The sequence below is a fragment of the Colossoma macropomum genome, unplaced genomic scaffold, assembly GCF_904425465.1.
Source record: "Colossoma macropomum unplaced genomic scaffold, Colossoma_macropomum, whole genome shotgun sequence".
In the NCBI taxonomy this organism is placed as follows: domain Eukaryota; kingdom Metazoa; phylum Chordata; class Actinopteri; order Characiformes; family Serrasalmidae; genus Colossoma; species Colossoma macropomum.
This window is the reverse complement of record NW_023494801.1, coordinates 23,548,539-23,567,481: the sequence shown is the minus strand read 5'-3', so window position 1 is coordinate 23,567,481 and position 18,943 is coordinate 23,548,539. Positions and strand designations below refer to the sequence as shown.

Here is an 18,943-nt window from a genome sequence, read left to right as displayed (position 1 = left end):
GTATACAAGGACAGTTTTGTATCCGTAAAAAACGCATCTCTTTCATTGATTTCAATGAAAACGATGTGTTGACATTCAGCAGAAGCCACCATATGTTAATGTGTGACAATTATACACCACTGTTCACCAAAAAAAAAGTTCTCCAGAGTTGAACTTTCAATGGAGCATACTCTGATGTACCCATGCATCAGCCAGTATGAATTACTGTGGGTGGAGCTTCAGTCTGTCACGTTTTTCATCAATTTTGTTTAAACTAACAGCTCACATTCAAAGCTCTACAAAGATGCATACAAACAGCGACTGGTCGCACACGGATTTTTTTTTCTTCGTTTCATGAAAAAGAACAGCAACTGCAAGCAGTTTTCTCATACAAGCTTTCAAGTATATAAATATAAAAATCTCCAGCCTCCGGCCCAAGGTCTCCGGTCTTGCAGACTTTGAACCAGCATTCTGTGACATACACTGAAAAGCCCAACGTCGTTATGTAGGATCTGCGAGGCTGCACAGCTACAATTGCATAAAAAGCACAATAGAAAGAGCACTTCAGCTTGACCCTATTCCACGTTTTATCTTGACACCATATCCTGCACATTTGCACATGAATTCTGTTTTACTTACTTAGGAAGACATTTATCATTTGTCTGTTTAAAATATTTCATCTTTATTTTTGGCAACTATTCTTAAGTTTACCATCACGTGCCTTTCGCTACAAAGTCTGGGTAACTGCATGAGCAAAGTCTGAAGAAGCCTGCATCCCAAGCTACATCTTTGGAAGTTAATACATAGGCCCAATCCAATTTCTTTTTTTTTTTTAAGTGGTAGTGGTTGAAATCTTGCCCTACGTAATGGGACAACCCTCAAAAAAAAAAAGAACATTACTTCATTAACAGGCTACTAGCGGTGCTCTGTAGGCGACCCGGCCCGTCTTCAGTGATAGCAGAGAAGGGAAATGTTCAGCAAGCTCGCTGCTGGGCTTTAGTTACATTTAGGGCATCATGTCCTTTCAAAGAGGGGGTATAAGACAATTATTTATTATCGCCCACCGCTAATTCTTTGGTGATACGAAGCTTAAGTCAGCTATTCACCAGCTTCTTGTTGGTATTTTCCCGTTCAACCTTAAACGGTGCAGCAGTTACATTCAGGCGTTTTAGGCGCCAGCACTGCTAGACTATTTAAGGTGGACCGGGAAAGTTAGCTAGCTAGCTACCGAGACATTAGCATGCTATTAGCAATTCTTATGCTAGTTAACGACCATAATACATTGAAACGACATTAAACTAAGATAATACGATGGTTATCGCAATTTTTTAATGGAGAAAATACTTACATTTGTGGGTTTCTTTGGTCGCTCGCGCAGCCATCTTGCCGGTTTTTCTTTTTTCCCTCGTAACACTTTATTTGGAGTGTACCTCTGAAAAACCTCAGTTTGGAGGGCCATGTAGCCCTAACCCTTCGCCCTACCCCTCTGTCTCAACAAAAATTGGGACACCCTAACCCTAGATGTGAACGCGCAAAACAGAGGGCTAAGGGCTAAGTGGTAGGGGCAAGGGGTGAAATGGGATTGGGCCATAGTCAGCATTATACCCCTTACGGCTGAGATGAATGGCAGAATTAGACAGCCCTGTGGCCATGTAGACTTTCTTGGTTGTGTGTACATTAGATCTATGTATCTGCAAATCTGGAGAAGACCTATAAACACATCCACAATAAGACAGCAACGCATATGAATGTGTTTTTGACGGATACCAAAATGTCTTGTGAAAGCAGCCTAACAGTCAACGTTTATTTGCAGTTTGTCATCTGAACTTAAGTTTGGTAATACCATTTAAAGACATTACAGTAAAAAATGCAAGCATTAAAGAAAACCAACAGCCACTGGTTGTCCACTATGGCTGACGCTACAGTACAGTATCAAAGAAGACTAACTCTTAGGCAAAATCCATTGTAAGGAAGACCACATCATCGTACCCAAGAAAAAAAGAAACTTAAACATTCTCCACCTTGATGATAGTCAGCTGGGCATCATTTGGAGATATGGGTTGAGTAGAGCACTGAGAAGAAGAACTGCTGGTTTGAAAAGATGCCTCTGTACTTGTTGATGCCCTTTCTGCTGACTTGTCAATTCCCGTGAAGGTGTCTGTGTGCGACTGTGTGTAGGAGAGCACATCTGGTGTGTAAGTTTGCGTCTGTGACTGTGTGAATGTTGGTGTATGTGCCTGGGTGAATGAAAGAGTGTCTGACGTGCTACATGGCTGAAAGCCATTAATGGTAGCAGAGCTAAGACCATCCAGAGAAAACGCCTCAATGTTCTCAAGACCAGACCCATCAATTTCACTGTACCTGGACTGGGCTTGACCACATGAAGAAAAGCTGCCTTGGCTGGAGGTGAATGTGGGCTGGCTAAAGGAAGCTGAGGAGAAGGGGCAGGTGGGAACAGTGGGAGTTGGTGTGTGCTGAAGGCTGCAGGGGCCCAGTTTTGATGCAAGCTCCTGCAAGGTACTGAGAATCTGTTTCTGGACCTGCGTCTGCTGGCTCTGCTCCCTCTCCAGTCTGCCTTGCTGCTCTACAATCATCCTCAGAGCCAGGCCGAGACTGCGAACCTCTGAGGCCAGAGACTTGACCTGTTCAGGTAGTCCGCTTGGCACTCCTGCATCTGGGCTACTTTGCTGGGAGGGAGGGGAGGGCTGGCTGGGTGGGGCCTGGGGACGCATAGAGGAGCTTGCATTGTGGGGCGTGGCACTTGACTGGGCCGGGGTGGGTAGCCGAATGCCAATACGAGGTTGCTGCTGAGGCGAGCGGGAGGGCATGTTTGCCCTTTGGACAATTCCTCGTCTAAAAATGTTGGCTCCTGGATGGAGACCTCTCTGAGAAACACAGGTTTGTTTCAGTTTATATCAGAGCAGAGCAGAAAATAGTTAGCAGGAGTGTGTGTGTGTCCTCTTGCTATCACGGGACAGATTACTTAAAGAGGAATTCCACAAAATGCAAAAGTAAATTATTAAGATGTAAACAAAGGCATTCAAAGTAGTTTGATGTGAAATCAGCTGCTCTAGAGAAACTTACAGGCTCAATCATTCACAGCATGGTAATAGGAACCAGCCATTTGCAGTGTTTAATACTTCTAACAGCTACATGATAGAATATTATTACATGAAATGGTTATGAATACGCTGCTTGAGAAACTGTTTTACAATAGTTTTGCAAAGCTTTTGCCCTAAAAAACATTTTTTTAACGTATTCATGTTGGACAGCGATACTGATTAATCTTTTCTTGCCACCAACATGTCAGAGGTAACTGTATCTGGTGTGTCAAGATGTAACTCAACTAAGTAGTAGCACAATACACAAACATAAATAACACAAATACAGTAAACAATACACAATACAATACAGAATATTTAGTATAGAAGAATCTTGAAATTAATTTAATCAGTAATTTAATCTGTGCATTCTTACAAAGGCTGAAAATATTATTGATGGACTACACTGATATACACTACTCAGAGTCAACTTAAGTAACCTTACCGCAAAAAAAGCTATTCTTGAAACAGGTTGTCTTAGTATTTAAAGATCTATAGCGCATCTATAGGAAAATAGGATTCTGTAATTATTACTCTTTGCTTGCTTTAAGATGCATTGAGTATAAACAGAGTCAACTGAAGGAAGAAGTATTCCTATTATTGTTAAAGCTTTACCGACAATATCTTGCACTTTATAATAAGATTGAATATTTACATTTCAAAATCAAAATGTAATGGATGATGTAAGAACACTCTTGAAATGCTTGTAAAGCAGGCTATTTACTGCTATTTTAACATTATCAACATTACATATAAAACTGGTCATTTTATATAGTAAATAAAATGGGTGAATTGCTGTAGCCATGAAAACCCTGGTTCTTATCGCCACACTGTAAGTCAGTAATCTTTATCACATTAAACTACTACAAATGATTTTGTTTAAATCTCACACTTATTGCGGAATTGTACTTTTAAGACTTTGAGCCCTTGTATTCATATTTACTTATTATTATTCAGTACCATCATTATTTAATAACTAATATGTTACTTATGTAGGTGTTGTGTGTGAACCCACATGCAGGCTCTTTAAGTTTACATTTTTTAATGCTTTTATACTTACCACATGAGGAGGTCGGGCAGTTGTGAGATCATATGAGGCCGTTTGAGGTAACATGACTTTCCTCCCTTCAGAGCCGGTGAAACAAGATTGATCTCTTCTCAGTAACGATACTGCCTGTTGGCCAGGCTGAGGACCACTGTCCCTTACCTAAACAGGACAAAAAGCAGAACAATGCAAAGAGAAATTTAAAATGCAACACACCGCATACCCACATTGAAGAAAACTAAAGTGAAACTTTTGTCAAATAGATGATGCATACCCTTGCCCTGTGGAATAATGCCTTATCCAGGAGTCTTTTCCGAGCCACAAGCACCGGGTTGGCTGGTGAGGGTGTGTATCTTCTCCTTGAAAATGCACTAGTCATGGCTCCTGAGCTAATCCCTGATCGCACGGTATTAATGCTCCCATGTTGGGTGTTCTGCGCCAGTGAGGTGACACTGACGATACGGACGTCTTCGTCCTTTCCGTCCCCCTCCTGGTGCTCATTGCTAGCTGTCCCTGCCCCCGAGGACTGTCCTCTGGAGTCTTGAGGTGCCCCACTCTGCCCTGAAGAGTCTGGGGTGGATGGGTAACTTGTGATGCGTGAGGCCTCTCGCAGCAGACTCCTCAGTTGCTGCTCACTCCAGCCACTTTGCCTCACTTCACTGAGCCCCACCTCCCTTGCCAGCGCCAAACCTGAAGCTGGTGCAGGTCCACTGTTCCCAGGTGTGGAGTCTTTTGGCCGAGTTCTTCCATGAAACTCCTTTAAGAAGAGGTAGATGGCCTGTGCTGACACTTTGATGTTCTCCAGTTCCAAGACAGCTTTGATCTTGCGGAAACTCAGGCCTGCCTCACGCAGTTCAACCACCTTGCGCTTGGCGGCATCGTCCAGCCTGCCCATGGTCGCTCTCTAAAATTTTATTAGACTGAAAAAAAAAGTCAAGAGTCAACGGCCAGGTAGCAACTTAGACAATGCATATGTACAACTGCCTTGTATCTACAATCATTGTCTATTTAATCGGGTCCAGATCTTTGTAGAGCTACATTTACAGATCTCATATCACATGTCCATCTGTTACTCTACATAATTTGTCATCCCCCCTTTACTCTGTTTATCAAGACTCACACAGAACCATTACTAGGTAGGTATTATTTGAGTGGTGGAGTTTTTTAAGAACTGTATATTTACTGTCCACTTTTTTAGATTGCTACCTTGTTGGCCCACTTTGTAGAAGTAAGGTTAGAAACAAGAGCTGAGGTCAGTCTCTGGTCACAGGATGCTGTTAATCAAATCAAATCACGTTTATTGTCACATCACATTTACACAGGTGTAGAGTGAGTGAAAATCTTAGGTGCGTAGCCCCCTTGTAAAATTTACATACAAAAATTATAAATATCTAAGAAGAAAAAGAAATATATATACACTGACTCTGAATATACACATATACACAATATACACTAATATTGCATTATTCCAATGTACAGTTGTACAGTAATAAATTATGTAATAAAACTATGAAATGTACTGTTGTACACATTTCCGTATGTGCAATTAGCCTGAGGTAGATAAATAAATGAGATGCAGGTACACAGGGATAGAATACTGACATAGAAGTCTCTAGTGACACTGAGGTGACCATTGATGAATGTGTTAAATGGGGGTTAACAAATTATACAGAGCAACAGATAGATTATAATCTGTAGTTGAAGAACAACAACGTGCACCTATATGGTAAGTGGACCTTATAAAACAGATTCTAGATACAAGGTAAGAGATAAGTTGACCTAATTAGGCGACCAGTGAGTGTACATTTCAACGTCGTGTAATTCTAAAAATTTAGGCCTGCATTTGGTTACACAGGCAGCATGACCCGAAATTAAAGTATAAGGGGTCTGCAAATAACAACTAACAAACAACAACCATGCTGCAGTTTATTACTTCCACATTTCAATTAAGTTACAAGACGCTGTTGCACCAACAGCATAACTTAAATTGTTACACTAAACCCAGAAAAAAAACGCTCTTAAATTTGTTGATTTTAAAATGAGTTAATAAACTCTCAAAAATAAATATATTAGCTTGTCAGCTGGCACTACAGTCTGGGTTCGCTAGTCAAAAACGTTTGCCGGACAGAAACAGCAGACCGCTATCCAGTATTAGCTTTTCAGCTAACTAGCTAACTTACTCACCTAACGCGACGATGAAGTGTTTGTAGATACAAAGGCGCTATTGCAGGCAGCTAAATCGCAACGGTACGGTTCCGTGAAGCACATGAACATTTTTACCTCGCTGAAATAGACAAGACGCTTGCTTGCTCTATTAGAAAGCACAGAGAAAGACACTCGCAGTTCACACAATTCATAAACAAACAAGAGGCTCTGTGGAAAAAAACAATACCGTCGCACAGTAAGTGACGTAATCTGGATATTAACGCAAGGGCAGAGGCGCCGACGCTTTAGCGGTGGAGAGTGTGAGCCTTGTGAAGATGTGAGGTTTTTTTTTAAGTTTCTCTTTAAAAATCTTCCGATAAGGAATCACTGATTTCTCGCATATTGCTACTACCGTTTTAGATTCTGAGTGCAAACTGATATGATTGGTTAAATCTCCTGTAGGTTTTTTTTATTATTATTATTGTTCTAAGCATTGCTTATGCTAACACGAAGCTGAAGTATGCTGCTTATTCGAATTTTCCAGTTCAACCTTAAATGGTACAGCAGTTGCATTCTGGCGACTTCTACATTCTGCACTTAAGGAGAAACGGGAAAATTCGAACAAGAAGCCGCGAAATAATACGGCAATTCCGGCCTCGTCAGGCTAATGTAGCACGCTAATCGGTTGCTAGTTAGTGCATGGTTTGCATTATAGCCTAAGACTGGAGCTAGCTAGCTAACTAGCTAACTACTGTTGGCTAATGAATGAAAGTTGTGCGTTGCTTTTGTTACGTACTATCACATGTATAGTCTTTTTTTTTCAAGAACGTAGCAGTCTGTGGACTAACTGGAGGTAATGTTAGTTATCGTCTGGTTTGTAGTGCTGCTTTATCTGAATGGCTAGTTAGCTAGGTTAGCTAACTGGCGAACTTGTACATAAATATAATGCCGTATTGTCGCTAGCTAACATTAGCAACATTTTAGCTTAGGGCCAACTAACACTGGTTTAACATTTGTCACTATATTGTATTAGTAGTGTCATGCGCTGTTATATGTATATATCAGAATCATTTACTACGATAGTGGAGCTTGAGAAAACCGAAAAGTAATTTTGAGATAGCTAACGCTAGCTAGCTAAGCTGCTGTAACGGCCAGTAGGGTAAATGCCGACGTATGGAGGCCTACTAGCTTAATGTTATTCGTTAGCTTAACCTGCTTTATCGTTTGATTTCTTTCTCTTTAGAATATATGACTGAAATGGTAGGATTTTGCCGATTTGGTAATTGTGCTTTTCAGGTTCACAGTTAAAGTATCTGCAGATATCCACACCAACATTTATAATAAAGGTGGGCGCTGTGGCAAAAGTATAATGTAACGATACTTAAAGAAATTTTAACGATAAGTTACACGACATGTCACGATATTTATTTCTCAGATGTCTGATCAGCTGGAACCTAGAAAAAAAAGAAACAGCAGTAACGTTATTTATACTATCGAAAACTAGGAATACATTGTTCTTTAACGTATTTCTTTATGGTTTAATATTGGGCTTAGTATGTTGCACTAAATTAGGTTAAACGGGAATAATTTTGCACTCTATAATGAAACATGCAATACATGAAAAACGTATTGCGTTGAATTGTGACATTTTTTTTAAATAACAATATATATTTTGTTTTAACATAGTTGGGACTAACGTTAGACCTGGGTTATCATTACAGAGAAATATAACATTATTTTCTATAAGGTTACAATTTCAGTAAAATGCGGTCATTTTAGTGCATTAGCCCAGCATCACCAATAAGTTATTTTCTTATTAGTATATATACATATAACATTATGATCAAGGCCATCTGTATTAAATATTAATTATAAACATTAGTAGTCAACAAAATCAGACAATGACAACACAGTCAGTCTTCTAGCAAGCTTAGTCCCTCATATTAATATTAATAACTAATATTAGATGTAGCTTTTTTATTGCTAAGCCATTTAAGAGACTCAATAAATATTAAATTCAACTAAGAAATCCCTGAGGCATGGCTTGCATTTACCATATTTTGACCAGTCAAAAATATTTCCCAAAGAGTATCACCAGATTCAAAGTAAAAATTACAAAACATACTGGAATTGAAACCATTTTTTGTGCAAAATAAACAATTCTGGTCCATATCTGTAAATTTAGAAAGATTATAATTACACAGGTTTATATTATGCAAGATTTTTTAAATGTACTTCTCAAACTTTATTATAAAAGCCACACTTGTAAGGAAGGGACCAAGTTTTATTTCAAAAGACTAAAATGAGAATTCCAAAGTGATGTCACTCTAGGCAGAATTTTTCTTTTGTTAAAGAACACTTCTCTAATTCATTAATTGGAGCAGTTCTTACTCCTAAAGACCCAACCATTAATTTAAAGCAAATGTTTAAATTTGGAAATGCAATAAAATTGCAAATGAGATTTCATTAAACATTATTAGACCTTGAGGTATAGTGTTACAGCACAATGTTCTTTATTTTACAGAAAAAGACCACTTGTTCATGAAATTTCCATAAGAAAGTAATTGACCAGGTTCATCCAAAAGCATCACCAAAATGTGTTTTCTCCTTTAGAATACAATAAATACATTATCAAATGTTGGTTTTAAACATGGGTCAAACCTAAACATCTCTCTTATTCTGAGATTTTTTTTTTAATCAAATGTCTACCAGTGTATAAAATAGTAGTTTCTGCAGAGGACGCAAGTTGAACACATTAGCTATAGCCGCACTACTTAGGTTAAATAGCGGAGCTTTGGAAGTAAACTAAAGTGACAATTTGAATTAGAATAATTAAAGTAAGCGTTGAGTTCCTTGAAAACATGAATGATATGTGACAAATGATTTTTGGTTGTTTTTGTGATTATTTAAACATTTTTTTCATTCCTCTTCCATACGTGCAGGGCCCCGTCACCTACTAAACGCAGGGAGCGTTCGGAAGATAAAGCTAGAGAGAGGGGCAAAGAAAAGGCTGGGGCAAAGGAAGGTACTGAGAAGGAGAGGGGAAGGGACAAGAATCGTAAACGCCGCAGTAACTCTACTGGGAGCAGCAGCAGCAGGTGAGATTGATGCAGCCTACTATGTATGTATGTGTTATCTAGTGTTTTTCCCGTAAAATTACTTTTCTTACTTATCAACCATTTTTCCTCTGTGACACCCTCTCATTATATGCTCATAGCTTACCCTGTGCCTTCATTTGCTCTTAGATCAAGATCCAGTTCCAGCTCAAGCAGCAGCTCTGGTTCCAGCTCGGGTTCCTCCAGCGGCTCCAGCTCCTCTTCAGGCTCTAGCCGGTCTGGGTCCTCCAGCTCTTCTCGCTCCTCCAGCTCCTCTGGCTCCTCAGGGTCACCCAGCCCCAGCCCCAGCCGCCGGCGGCACGACAATCGCAGACGCTCACGTTCAAAGTAGGCTGCGTTCATCCTTGATAGTGTTAGTGTAATGAATTAGAGTGAATTGTAACCCAAATTTAAAGGAGAAGTCCTGTATTTTGTAACTGAATACTTGTTTTTCCATGGTCATGCTGTGCTGTTGGTTTCAGTTAGGGCTGTATGTAAACGTCATACCATATTGCTCTATATGGGCAAGATACAATAATGACAGTTAAAGTTCAGGCTGCATTATTTTGTTGGATCATATGATTTGTTAGAAGATTAATTTATATATTGCAGCTCTCTATAGTATCAATAATGCAACAGTCAGTATTCCCACAGTAATTGAGAAGTTATTGTTCAGCCATCATGTCAGTCATCCTAGATGCTTGTTTTGATGACTGTGTTTAGTACAAAGCAAACTCAGTAGACTAGACCGTAGATAAACTGGGCATGGATGACTCGCATATGTGGTGGTCTGGCATTAGTAAAAAAAAAAAAAGTTGAGTTTTACCTGTAGCAGCATGTTTAATATGTCTCGTATCCCACAGCATGCTCAGAAAACAAAGAGAAATGTAGTCTTGCGGCGCCACATGTGATCTCATAATGAGAATGCATGTCTGGAGACAACTTGTAAAACACTTAGTGCTGGATTGCAGAGAAGGCTCTCTCTAAAACCCACCCCTAGATTTCAGTAGTCTGTGCCCTTTGAATTCCACGCTGCTTAACGTGCGCACAGTTACCCCTTACTTGGAGCTTTGCATTCGCAACGCGTTGGATTGGTTTAGAAATTTCAGCTCAGTTTGTTTCCTACCTACATTCCCACCTACGTTAAGCCCAGAATTTCTCGTGGTTGTCCCCTGACATTCTCTTTCCAGCAGTTAATGTCTGGAGCTCTAATGAGATCACTTCTGGCCCCACGGGAGTAAGAGAAATGTCTTGTTAAAAATAGTGACATTTTTTGCCAGTAATGTCCTGTTTTACCTAAATCAGTTTCATATTATAAATACCTACTAGAAGTCCAAATTTTATACAGCTAACACTTTGCCAGTTGTATTTAAGGTTTTTGTATTTAAAAGTTTTGAAACCCATGCCTTGTGTACCTCCATTCCGTCTTAATGGGAAAGAAGGGTGGTTTTTGATCATTTTTGATCAAAACTTACTCAGCTTTCAGTACCTTTAAACTGTCAAAAGCAGATCAGTTTAAGTTTTATTGCAGAAGAGGCCTTTGAAGAATCGTAAGGCTGCATTTGTTGATGTATCTATGTTTAAAATGCCCTCTTCTGTTAAACCCAGCTTAGCTCGGGACATCAGTGACAATTTTGCAGCAGTTAATACCTGGAGCTTTAATGGAATGCTGAGTTAATATTAGAAATAATAAAGGAAAACCCAAAGTCATCAGTGCAGACATGCTGATTAGTTTACCATTACCTTTCATTTCTTGCTAACTGTGCTGGCATTTGAGTTTCTTTAAATGTTTCATCCCAGACACCTAGAGATTGGCAAGGTCAAATCTGAACATGTAATTTAACTACCGTGCAGGTCCAAATCGCAGAAAAGGGGTGACGACAAAGAACGGAAGAGGAGGAGCCCTAGCCCTAAACCTACCAAACTTCATGTAGGAAGACTGACTAGGAATGTCACTAAGGTAAGATGCACTCTAAAGGAATTTGATATGTTAAACTGACCACACAGAATGAAATAATTTAATTTACAAAGCATCTGTTTTTATTGACTTGTATTAATTTTAGGATCACATTCAAGAGATATTCTCTACGTATGGCAAGATCAAAATGATTGACATGCCGTCAGACCGTTTTCATCCAAACTTATCGAGGGGCTATGCCTACGTTGAGTATGAGACTCCAGAGGAGGCGCAGAAGGCCCTAAAACACATGGATGGAGGTAGGTTCTTGCATTTCTGTATTGCTTCCTGCTTGGAAATTAATACTAAGTCAGCTGATGTAAAAGAGTAGGAATATAGTAATTGTGTTATTCAGTTGATGCTGCACATCAGGGTTTTTTTTTCTCCCCCCCTTTTTGTTTACTTGTGAGTCTATATTCCTTAAAGTGTGGCTCAGCTGTGCAATTATTGCATCCAGTGTAAACTGAACAAAAATATGAACTTTTTTTTTTTGCTCTCATTCTGTTGCAGTTTGATATAAAATCTGAAAAAATATGTTGCGCTGCTACAGGCAAATGGTCACGCTAGATACTAACACAGGAATTTTTTTTATCTTTTCAGTAAAAAGTGCATTTATATATTTCTTTTGTATCACTGAGAGGGCTTTTTATTATGAAAATAATTGCAGTGGCAAGATAGAACTTAATGACTGACTCACATGCTGGGGTGAAGAGCAGTACAAAAACTGAACCCTTTTGTGTTTTGTTTCTTTTTACAAACATCAGGTCAGATAGACGGTCAGGAAATCACAGCAACAGCTGTCCTGACTCCAAGGGTACGGCCTGCCCCCCGCAGACTGTCTCCTCCACGCAGGATGCCCCCTCCTCCCCCAATGTGGCGTCGTACTCCACCTCGCATGAGGAGAAGGTCAGTATTGTCTCCTTGGGCTCATGCAGCTTGAATGGTATTATTTACTGGCTAGGTCTCACAGTTAAGGTTTTCTGAATGGTGATTCAGGTCGCTAGGCAGAGCTTGCCACCTCAAGCTGAGATATGTATGCTGGCAGAGACAGGAATATGTTCTTAAAATATTACTTAAAGATTTATAAAATGATAGATCTGGTCTGTAACAGAGGAAAGGATCCATTAAATTAACATACTGGCAAAATCAACAAACTGACACCCTTCTTCTGAACAAGCTTGTCCCCCTTTTTATTTTTTTTAATTTGTTTATTTATTTTTTTTTACTGTCTATTGGAGAGTAGAGCTCATGTGCCAGAGTTTTTTTTTTCATTTGTGTGTGTCCCCATCTTTTTTGTTTTGTGTTTTTAATTTATTATAGATTAAAATGATTATATGAAGAAAAATGGCAAGTAAAGGTGAAGCAATATAAAATAATAACAAAGAACAAAAAAGAACTAAGATTTGCATAGTAGTGGCACTTAAATTATTGTGATATTCAGTATCGATTCTCAGCCCAAGGCTAGGTGGCGGAATTAAGTTCTTTAAGTAAATTCAACATAATGTACCAAGCTAAATTATAAGATCATTTCTCATTTAAAGAGCTCAGTTCGCTTGAATATGAATTATTGTATAGTATAGCCAGCTGCCTTTCATCTTTTCAGGCAGTGGTATGGACTTATTTCCTTATTTATGTTTACAAATCGATTTGAGTGAACTATGGGGTTTTGAGAAACGCATCACTTTTTCACCCACCAAAGCCAGTGCATATTTTATTTTACTATGTGGTATATTTTAAAGAAACTGTTCATTGGTGGTATGAGCAGTTTTACACCTGTAGTGAAGCAACAGAGTAAAATGCATTTTTTTCTCATGGATAAATACTATATTCCTGTGCTGCGAAGCTGAGTCTACCAGTTAAGTGATTTGGAATTTGCAAGTGCAAATTGCATTTTTTTAATTTTTTTTTTTAAATGGGTCCTCTGCTGAAACAATTCCATCGGAATAAGGTCATATTTCTATGAATGCACTTTGTATATGTATATGCATTTTCTCAGCTGATGAAGCATGTTGTGCCCTTACAGGTCTCGGTCACCGCGGCGCCGCTCCCCAGTGCGGAGGCGCTCTCGTTCCAGGTCTGCGGGCCGCAGACGCCATCGCTCACGCTCCAGCTCCAACTCCTCACGATAAGGAGGCTGTCCCTGAGCTCTACAAAGCTTTTAGTGCAGTGTCGCATCTTCTGTTCTTGATGGAGACCTGGTGGACACTTCAGGCTGTAGTCTGAATGGACAGAAACTATTAAATTCTGGTTTTGATTCATATTCATTAAAGCAGCATTTTTTTCCTTTCTCAGGATTTTGTTTGTACCTAAATGCACCATGCCATCACATTTTGTGTCCACTCTAGAGAAAGCGTGTGTAGATTTTTCTTCTCTGTGTGTTGTGCATACTGTAAGGCAGTGGTCACTAACCCATTCCCGGAGAGCTGCCTTCTTGCGGAGTCTGTTTCCATCTCCAATCTGCCACACCTGCTCCAGCTGATTAACTTCTTCAGATGTCCTTGATTGGCTGGATCAGATGCATTAGTGTTGGGTATCGGGGTACCGGTTAGAACTAAACTTTGCAGAAAAGTAGATCTCCAGGAGGAGGGTTGGCGACCGCTGCTGTATGAAATTTTGACAAAACTAGGCTATTACACACATTTGCTTGCATATTTTTTACCTTTGTTTTTACGTAGTTACCAAACTGAAAACTTGACTCGTCTGTATTTTGGATCAATAATTAAAATGCCAGTTTCTTTACAAACTGAAATCCTTTGTTTTTTGCTCAAGTTGGGTTACATCCTTTTTAATACTGCATTGAATTTCTGTGGTATGTGGACAAAAATGGCCATGCTAAGTAACTGTCAGATCAGAATCCTGCAGGCTACAGGTTTGGTGGTAATACAGTGACCACTTCCACTTTGTAAGCCATGAAGTTTCATAATCGCAACACTAACTATACATTCAATTCCCTGCTTTAGTGAACATGTTGAAGTGCATTTGCAGTGTCTTCCAGCACCAGTCTGTTATGACCTGCGTGAGATTAAGGGAGGCATGCTGTAAGCGCATGACCGCTGGAGGTCTCTGTTTCAGAGAGAGAGGGCGGTAAAAAGGAGGCGAACCCTTAGAGAAACCGGCTGAGGGAACGAGCCGGAATTCATTCGCCGCTTCGGCGTCCAAGAGCACAAATACTGTCCCTGTCCTTTAAGCGTTCTTTACTGAAGGCTAACCGACCCCTGTAGGCTGTTTGACACGTACTGGTGTGGAATGTGCCGGCAGTCTTCAGTCGCCTGACGCGCGTGCACGTCCCGAGCTCGCTGCTCGTTGCCCGCGCGCGTGTGCGCTCGAGAGAGAGAGACAGCGGCGAAGAACGGCAGAGAGAACTGCTGCAGTTCGGCTGTTCACCTGCACAAACGGCCTCCTTCAGTTCTCGACATGGCCTCTGAGCAAGAGACCATCCGACGCCGAATGTTGGAGCTTCTCGACAGAGCAGGAAACGGGGTCTGCGCGGACTGCGGCGCTCCAGGTGAGGACCACGCAGCCCGGCTGACGAATAAATGGGGTCTGTTCGGGCGGTTTCAGGAGCAAGGTCGTCTTCTGCGACTGAACGTTAAATGCAAACCTGCATACATAACCGGGTCGCGGAATCAGATGTTTGCGAGTCTGGAACAGTGTAAAGTCAAGTCGAGGGTGAAGGAGGCGCTTGGTTTAGAGTCGAGATGAGGAGTTTAGGGCGAGGTATCACCAGTGTAAATCAGCCTTTCTGTCTTTTGGGAGTTTGTTGTTTTAGGAAGGAGGTTCCGAGAGGGCAAACCGCCAGAAACCTCATTTATAATGACCAAACCAGTATAGACTACGCCTAGTCTACACTCTTAAGATGGTTCTTCAAGGGTTCTTTAGTAAAGGCAGTGGTTCTAAATAGAATCATTTCACGCTTAAACGGTTCTTTGCATGAAGAAATGGTTGACGGAGAGTGTGTTGTATATGGTTATATAGCAACACCAAAAAGGATTCTGCTATTGTATACGAACTTGACATCATAAATATAGAAAAAACGTTTTTGGTGCTATGTAGAACCATATACAACACGCAGTCCATCAGTCTGAGGAAATATTTCAGCATGTAAAGAACGAAATTGTTCTGTATAGAACTCATGGTTCTAAATAGAACCATTCTCCCCTGAAGAACACTTGAAGAACCATCTTTTTTTGAGACTGTACCACTCGGAAAACTTCTTATTTCTTTCGTTTCTCGATCACACCTTCCTCTCTCATGCAACACCTTTCCCATTGCTTGTAGAGTTATCAGTCCTGTTTGCATTGCGGTGGTGTTGAGAGAGCAGCCAAAGTCTTACAGTTGCAGAGCGGTACAGTATGTGGGTGTGTAGGGTTTCTGTTTAGATTTAGCAGGTGTAATGATGTGATTTTTGTGTACAAGGTTAAATGAGAACACTGACCTCAATTATCCCCAATTCCAGTGTCGCTGTGTACTCTAATGCATCTTTGGCACTGGTGGTACCTTGTGTAAATCTGTATGCAGCACCAGACTAGAAGAGGTAATCCCCCATATCATGTTATTTATATCAACCTCCCCCTTGCACCTTACTATTTCAGAGTTTATTTAAATGTGCATTTTCCTCCACCCTCTTAAACCCACTCTGATTACATCTTTGCTGTTAAAACTGTATAATTGTATTTGATATCCTTGTAATGGGGTCTAGCTGACTTCTGAATTCAGTTGCACATAATGGCTCACAAAAAAAAAAAAGCATGGTGCACATTAAATCTGTGTTATGGAGGGATGCATTAGGAAGCCTACTCAAGACATTACCTAGTTAGTGACGAAGAGTGGTGGCATTGAGTGTGAACTTCCATCTGTTCCTCAAAGATCACCTTGGTGAGCCTCACCCCAGGAACGTTTGCGACTGGTTCGTTTGTCCAGTGAATAACTCACAGGTTTATATGGTTGATTACAGAATGATGACACAACAGTAAGGTTATCAGCTTTGTGCTGGATGTTAAGTGCAAAAGGCAATTCAAAGGTCAATTCTGGTATTTGTGGCCTGCCTTATCGGATACTCATTAGACCTCACTCACCAACCGTTCGTAAAAAGAAAATTCTTCCTAAAACCCTTTTACACAGTTTTTACGAAGATCCTGACATTCACCAATGTTTTCTTATTTACCATTTGTTCTTGGGTAAGAACAGAATCTACATACACTCAAGAGCACAAAGGTGTGAACGTTTCTGCGGTTTAAGAAAACACGTCATGAATTACTTTTTTCTCAGGACTTTTCTCAAGAAAAAATTTAAGAAAAACCTTAGGAACATGTTGGTGAATGAGGCCCATTGTCTTACTGGTCCTATCAAACGAACGCCTCCCGTAGTTCTGCTGCTCTCATGTTTGTGTGATCACATCTGAGTGAGTGCATATCAGCGGAGTACTTTAGTAAATCTCTTCCCTTTAGGATTTATGGTTGGGCATAAGTATGAAAGCCATTGACTTGCACAGTTGGGAAAACAAGGGAATAAGCTGACTCATCAAGCCTGACAGTGACTTGTGAACCTAAAACGTCTCAGTACAAATGACATTTGTGTAATGGAAAAAAATATGACTCAGCCTGCCAGCATATTTTGTCAGGATTCATTCATCAGGGCTTGGGAAACATGCTCTAGACATACAAATTCGGATGGACCAGCAGAGGATCATTCATAAAGCTATTTAACACCTATATAAGCCTTTCAGGACAAATTATATAAATCTATATGGACCTTTTTAAAGGCTTACACCAACAAGTGTCAGTTGTCATAACACTTGCTGCCAGTGAAATGACATGTGCATGGACAAAAGCAGCTTGATGCTTGTTGAAATAAAAATTATCAAAAGAAGTAAATAACAAATTATGTATGTTATGAAAGGCTTATGAAGGTCATGTAGCCTTAAAAATACTGACCTTCAGTAATCTATTACCACAAATTCTATATAATTAACAGCAGCAGATCCCAACTCCAGTTACGGCACGTCCACTGCTGTAACATACCTGACTTAGCTAATTATCAAACTCTTGAGCTAAATTAGGTGTGAATCAAGTGTTATGCAGAGCAGGGGGTGCCACAACTGGAGTTCTGCGCTATAGGACCCATAAGGTGCACTTATTTCTGACACAGCTGTTCAATTATGCACACACGGCCTGTATAATCTTCATAGAAAAGCATTGCTTATAGAATAGGACAGTCTGGAGTAGCCACACAAGAGCCTGAGATCACCATGCCCAATGACGAGCGTCGATTAGGGGGTATAAAGCTACCCAGCGCTGGGCCATGGTAGCAGTGGAATTGTGTTCTGTGGAGTGATGAAGCTCCATCCAGTACCGTTGGGACGAGCTAAATCAGGAGCAGTGTTTGTGATTCAGAACAAATCATCCAGCATCAGTACCTGACCTCACTAGTGGTCTTGTGGCTGAATGCAATCAAATTCTCACAGCAATGTTCAAACATTTAGTGTAAAGCCTTCCCAGAAGAGTAGAGGCTGTTACTGTAGTAAACGGGACAAACTCCCTATTAATACCCTTGATTTCTTAAAAAAAATCATCAATGGATTAGTAGGTTTCTACAAACTTTGACATGTAGTGTAGGATTTAGAGTGTTCTCACCTCTCTTTCTTTGCTACCGTATTATGTTTTCTCTGGCAGTAGACTCTTACACTTGTCTGCTTTCTTGGCAGTGGTGAACCGCATATACGCTACTGTTGAATGGATTAATTTTCTCATTTTGTAGGATAGCACCCACAGCATCTGTTATGAGTTGGAACTGATTGAAACTGTATATTTGCTCTGCCGCAACTTCTGAGTTTTGGGTTGGTTAAGATAGATTTTTTGCAGTCAGATAAGCTGCATACATTCTGATACAACACAAGTAGCCTTTCTAGTTATTGTTTTGCTTTGTATTTTTGGTAATTATGTGAGTGTGTTGATAAAAGCAAAATTGAATCCATAATCGTACCTGCCTCCCTCCCCATGAGCATAAAATTGAATTTACTGCGGTCTGTCGGAATCGTGTATTGGTTGTATTTTCTTCTGGTCCTCATCTTCTCTTCCTTTAGCTTCCATACTGCTAATCTGTTCTGCTTAATGCAAAATTAGCGTGCTCAATTCATCCACACATGATTAGGTGCATTTTAACCTGCTTTATGCTCACTCACACAGAGAGTTCTTTCTTTTGGCTGTGGCTTTTTTCTCGTTATGTAGGACAGAGAATGCTTGGTTGTCAGGCTTTTTGGTTCAACTCTTAAATGTGGTTAAAGTGTGAATTCCTTTGTAGTATGATAACTAAGGTCTGGGGTGGTGCTGCGCCTCCAAAGGTACTGGGGCTAAACCTATAGTTAAAAAAATAATAAAAATAAAACATTATATATATATATATATATATATATACATATATATATATATAATATTTTATATATATATAACATGATGCGGGGGATATATCATGCTAGTAAGATGTCCCTATGAACCTGTTCATGAGCAGTGTCAGTGTCTGTTCTGACCCTGTGCTGCACTACGTTCAGCAAGATACCTTCCATCTCTTTTTAGTTTCATATAGCAGACCTTGCAAGCTAACATCTCTGAAGAACATCAAATCT

General features: G+C 40.1%; 3 protein-coding genes across 3 annotated transcripts in view; 2 read left to right on the top strand and 1 right to left on the bottom strand.

The window, feature by feature from the left end:
- Window positions 1–1,473: 1,473 nt before the first annotated feature.
- On the bottom strand, window positions 1,474–6,513 carry LOC118820995. Its single transcript, XM_036589380.1, has 4 exons — window positions 6,310–6,513; window positions 4,400–5,045; window positions 4,141–4,287; window positions 1,474–2,864 (listed from the first exon to the last, which is right to left on the bottom strand). The coding sequence occupies exons 2-4, from the start codon at window positions 5,018–5,020 to the stop codon at window positions 1,986–1,988; spliced, it is 1,647 nt and encodes a 548-aa protein (XP_036445273.1). The 5' UTR covers window positions 5,021–5,045; window positions 6,310–6,513; the 3' UTR covers window positions 1,474–1,985.
- A 25-nt stretch (window positions 6,514–6,538) lies between these two features.
- LOC118820994 (RNA-binding protein with serine-rich domain 1) lies at window positions 6,539–14,071 on the top strand. Its single transcript, XM_036589379.1, has 7 exons — window positions 6,539–6,607; window positions 9,213–9,368; window positions 9,516–9,713; window positions 11,220–11,325; window positions 11,429–11,582; window positions 12,087–12,228; window positions 13,346–14,071. Coding segments are annotated over exons 1-7 (864 nt in total). The 5' UTR covers window positions 6,539–6,605; the 3' UTR covers window positions 13,452–14,071.
- Window positions 14,072–14,115: 44 nt separating this feature from the next.
- The window catches only part of LOC118820993 (arf-GAP with dual PH domain-containing protein 1), a 45,664-nt gene continuing 40,836 nt past the window's right edge, over window positions 14,116–18,943 (top strand). Inside the window, exon 1 of the mRNA XM_036589377.1 lies at window positions 14,116–14,827. Coding sequence (XP_036445270.1) covers window positions 14,737–14,827 — 91 coding nt within the window. The 5' untranslated portion in view covers window positions 14,116–14,736. The remainder of the gene's footprint in view (window positions 14,828–18,943) is intronic.

Bases quoted from the DNA above. Each gene is read 5' to 3' on its own strand.
- LOC118820995 (XM_036589380.1), bottom strand. From the start codon at position 5,020: ATGGGCAGGCTGGACGATGCCGCCAAGCGCAAGGTGGTTGAACTGCGT. The intron at 4,288-4,399 runs GTATGCATCATC...TGTCCTGTTTAG, and splicing joins CATTATTCCACAGGGCAAGG to GTAAGGGACAGTGGTCCTCA. The intron at 2,865-4,140 runs GTAAGTATAAAA...TGTGTTTCTCAG, and splicing joins CTGCCCGACCTCCTCATGTG to AGAGGTCTCCATCCAGGAGC.
- LOC118820994 (XM_036589379.1), top strand. The intron at 9,714-11,219 runs GTAGGCTGCGTT...ACTACCGTGCAG, and splicing joins CGCAGACGCTCACGTTCAAA to GTCCAAATCGCAGAAAAGGG. The intron at 11,583-12,086 runs GTAGGTTCTTGC...TACAAACATCAG, and splicing joins CCTAAAACACATGGATGGAG to GTCAGATAGACGGTCAGGAA.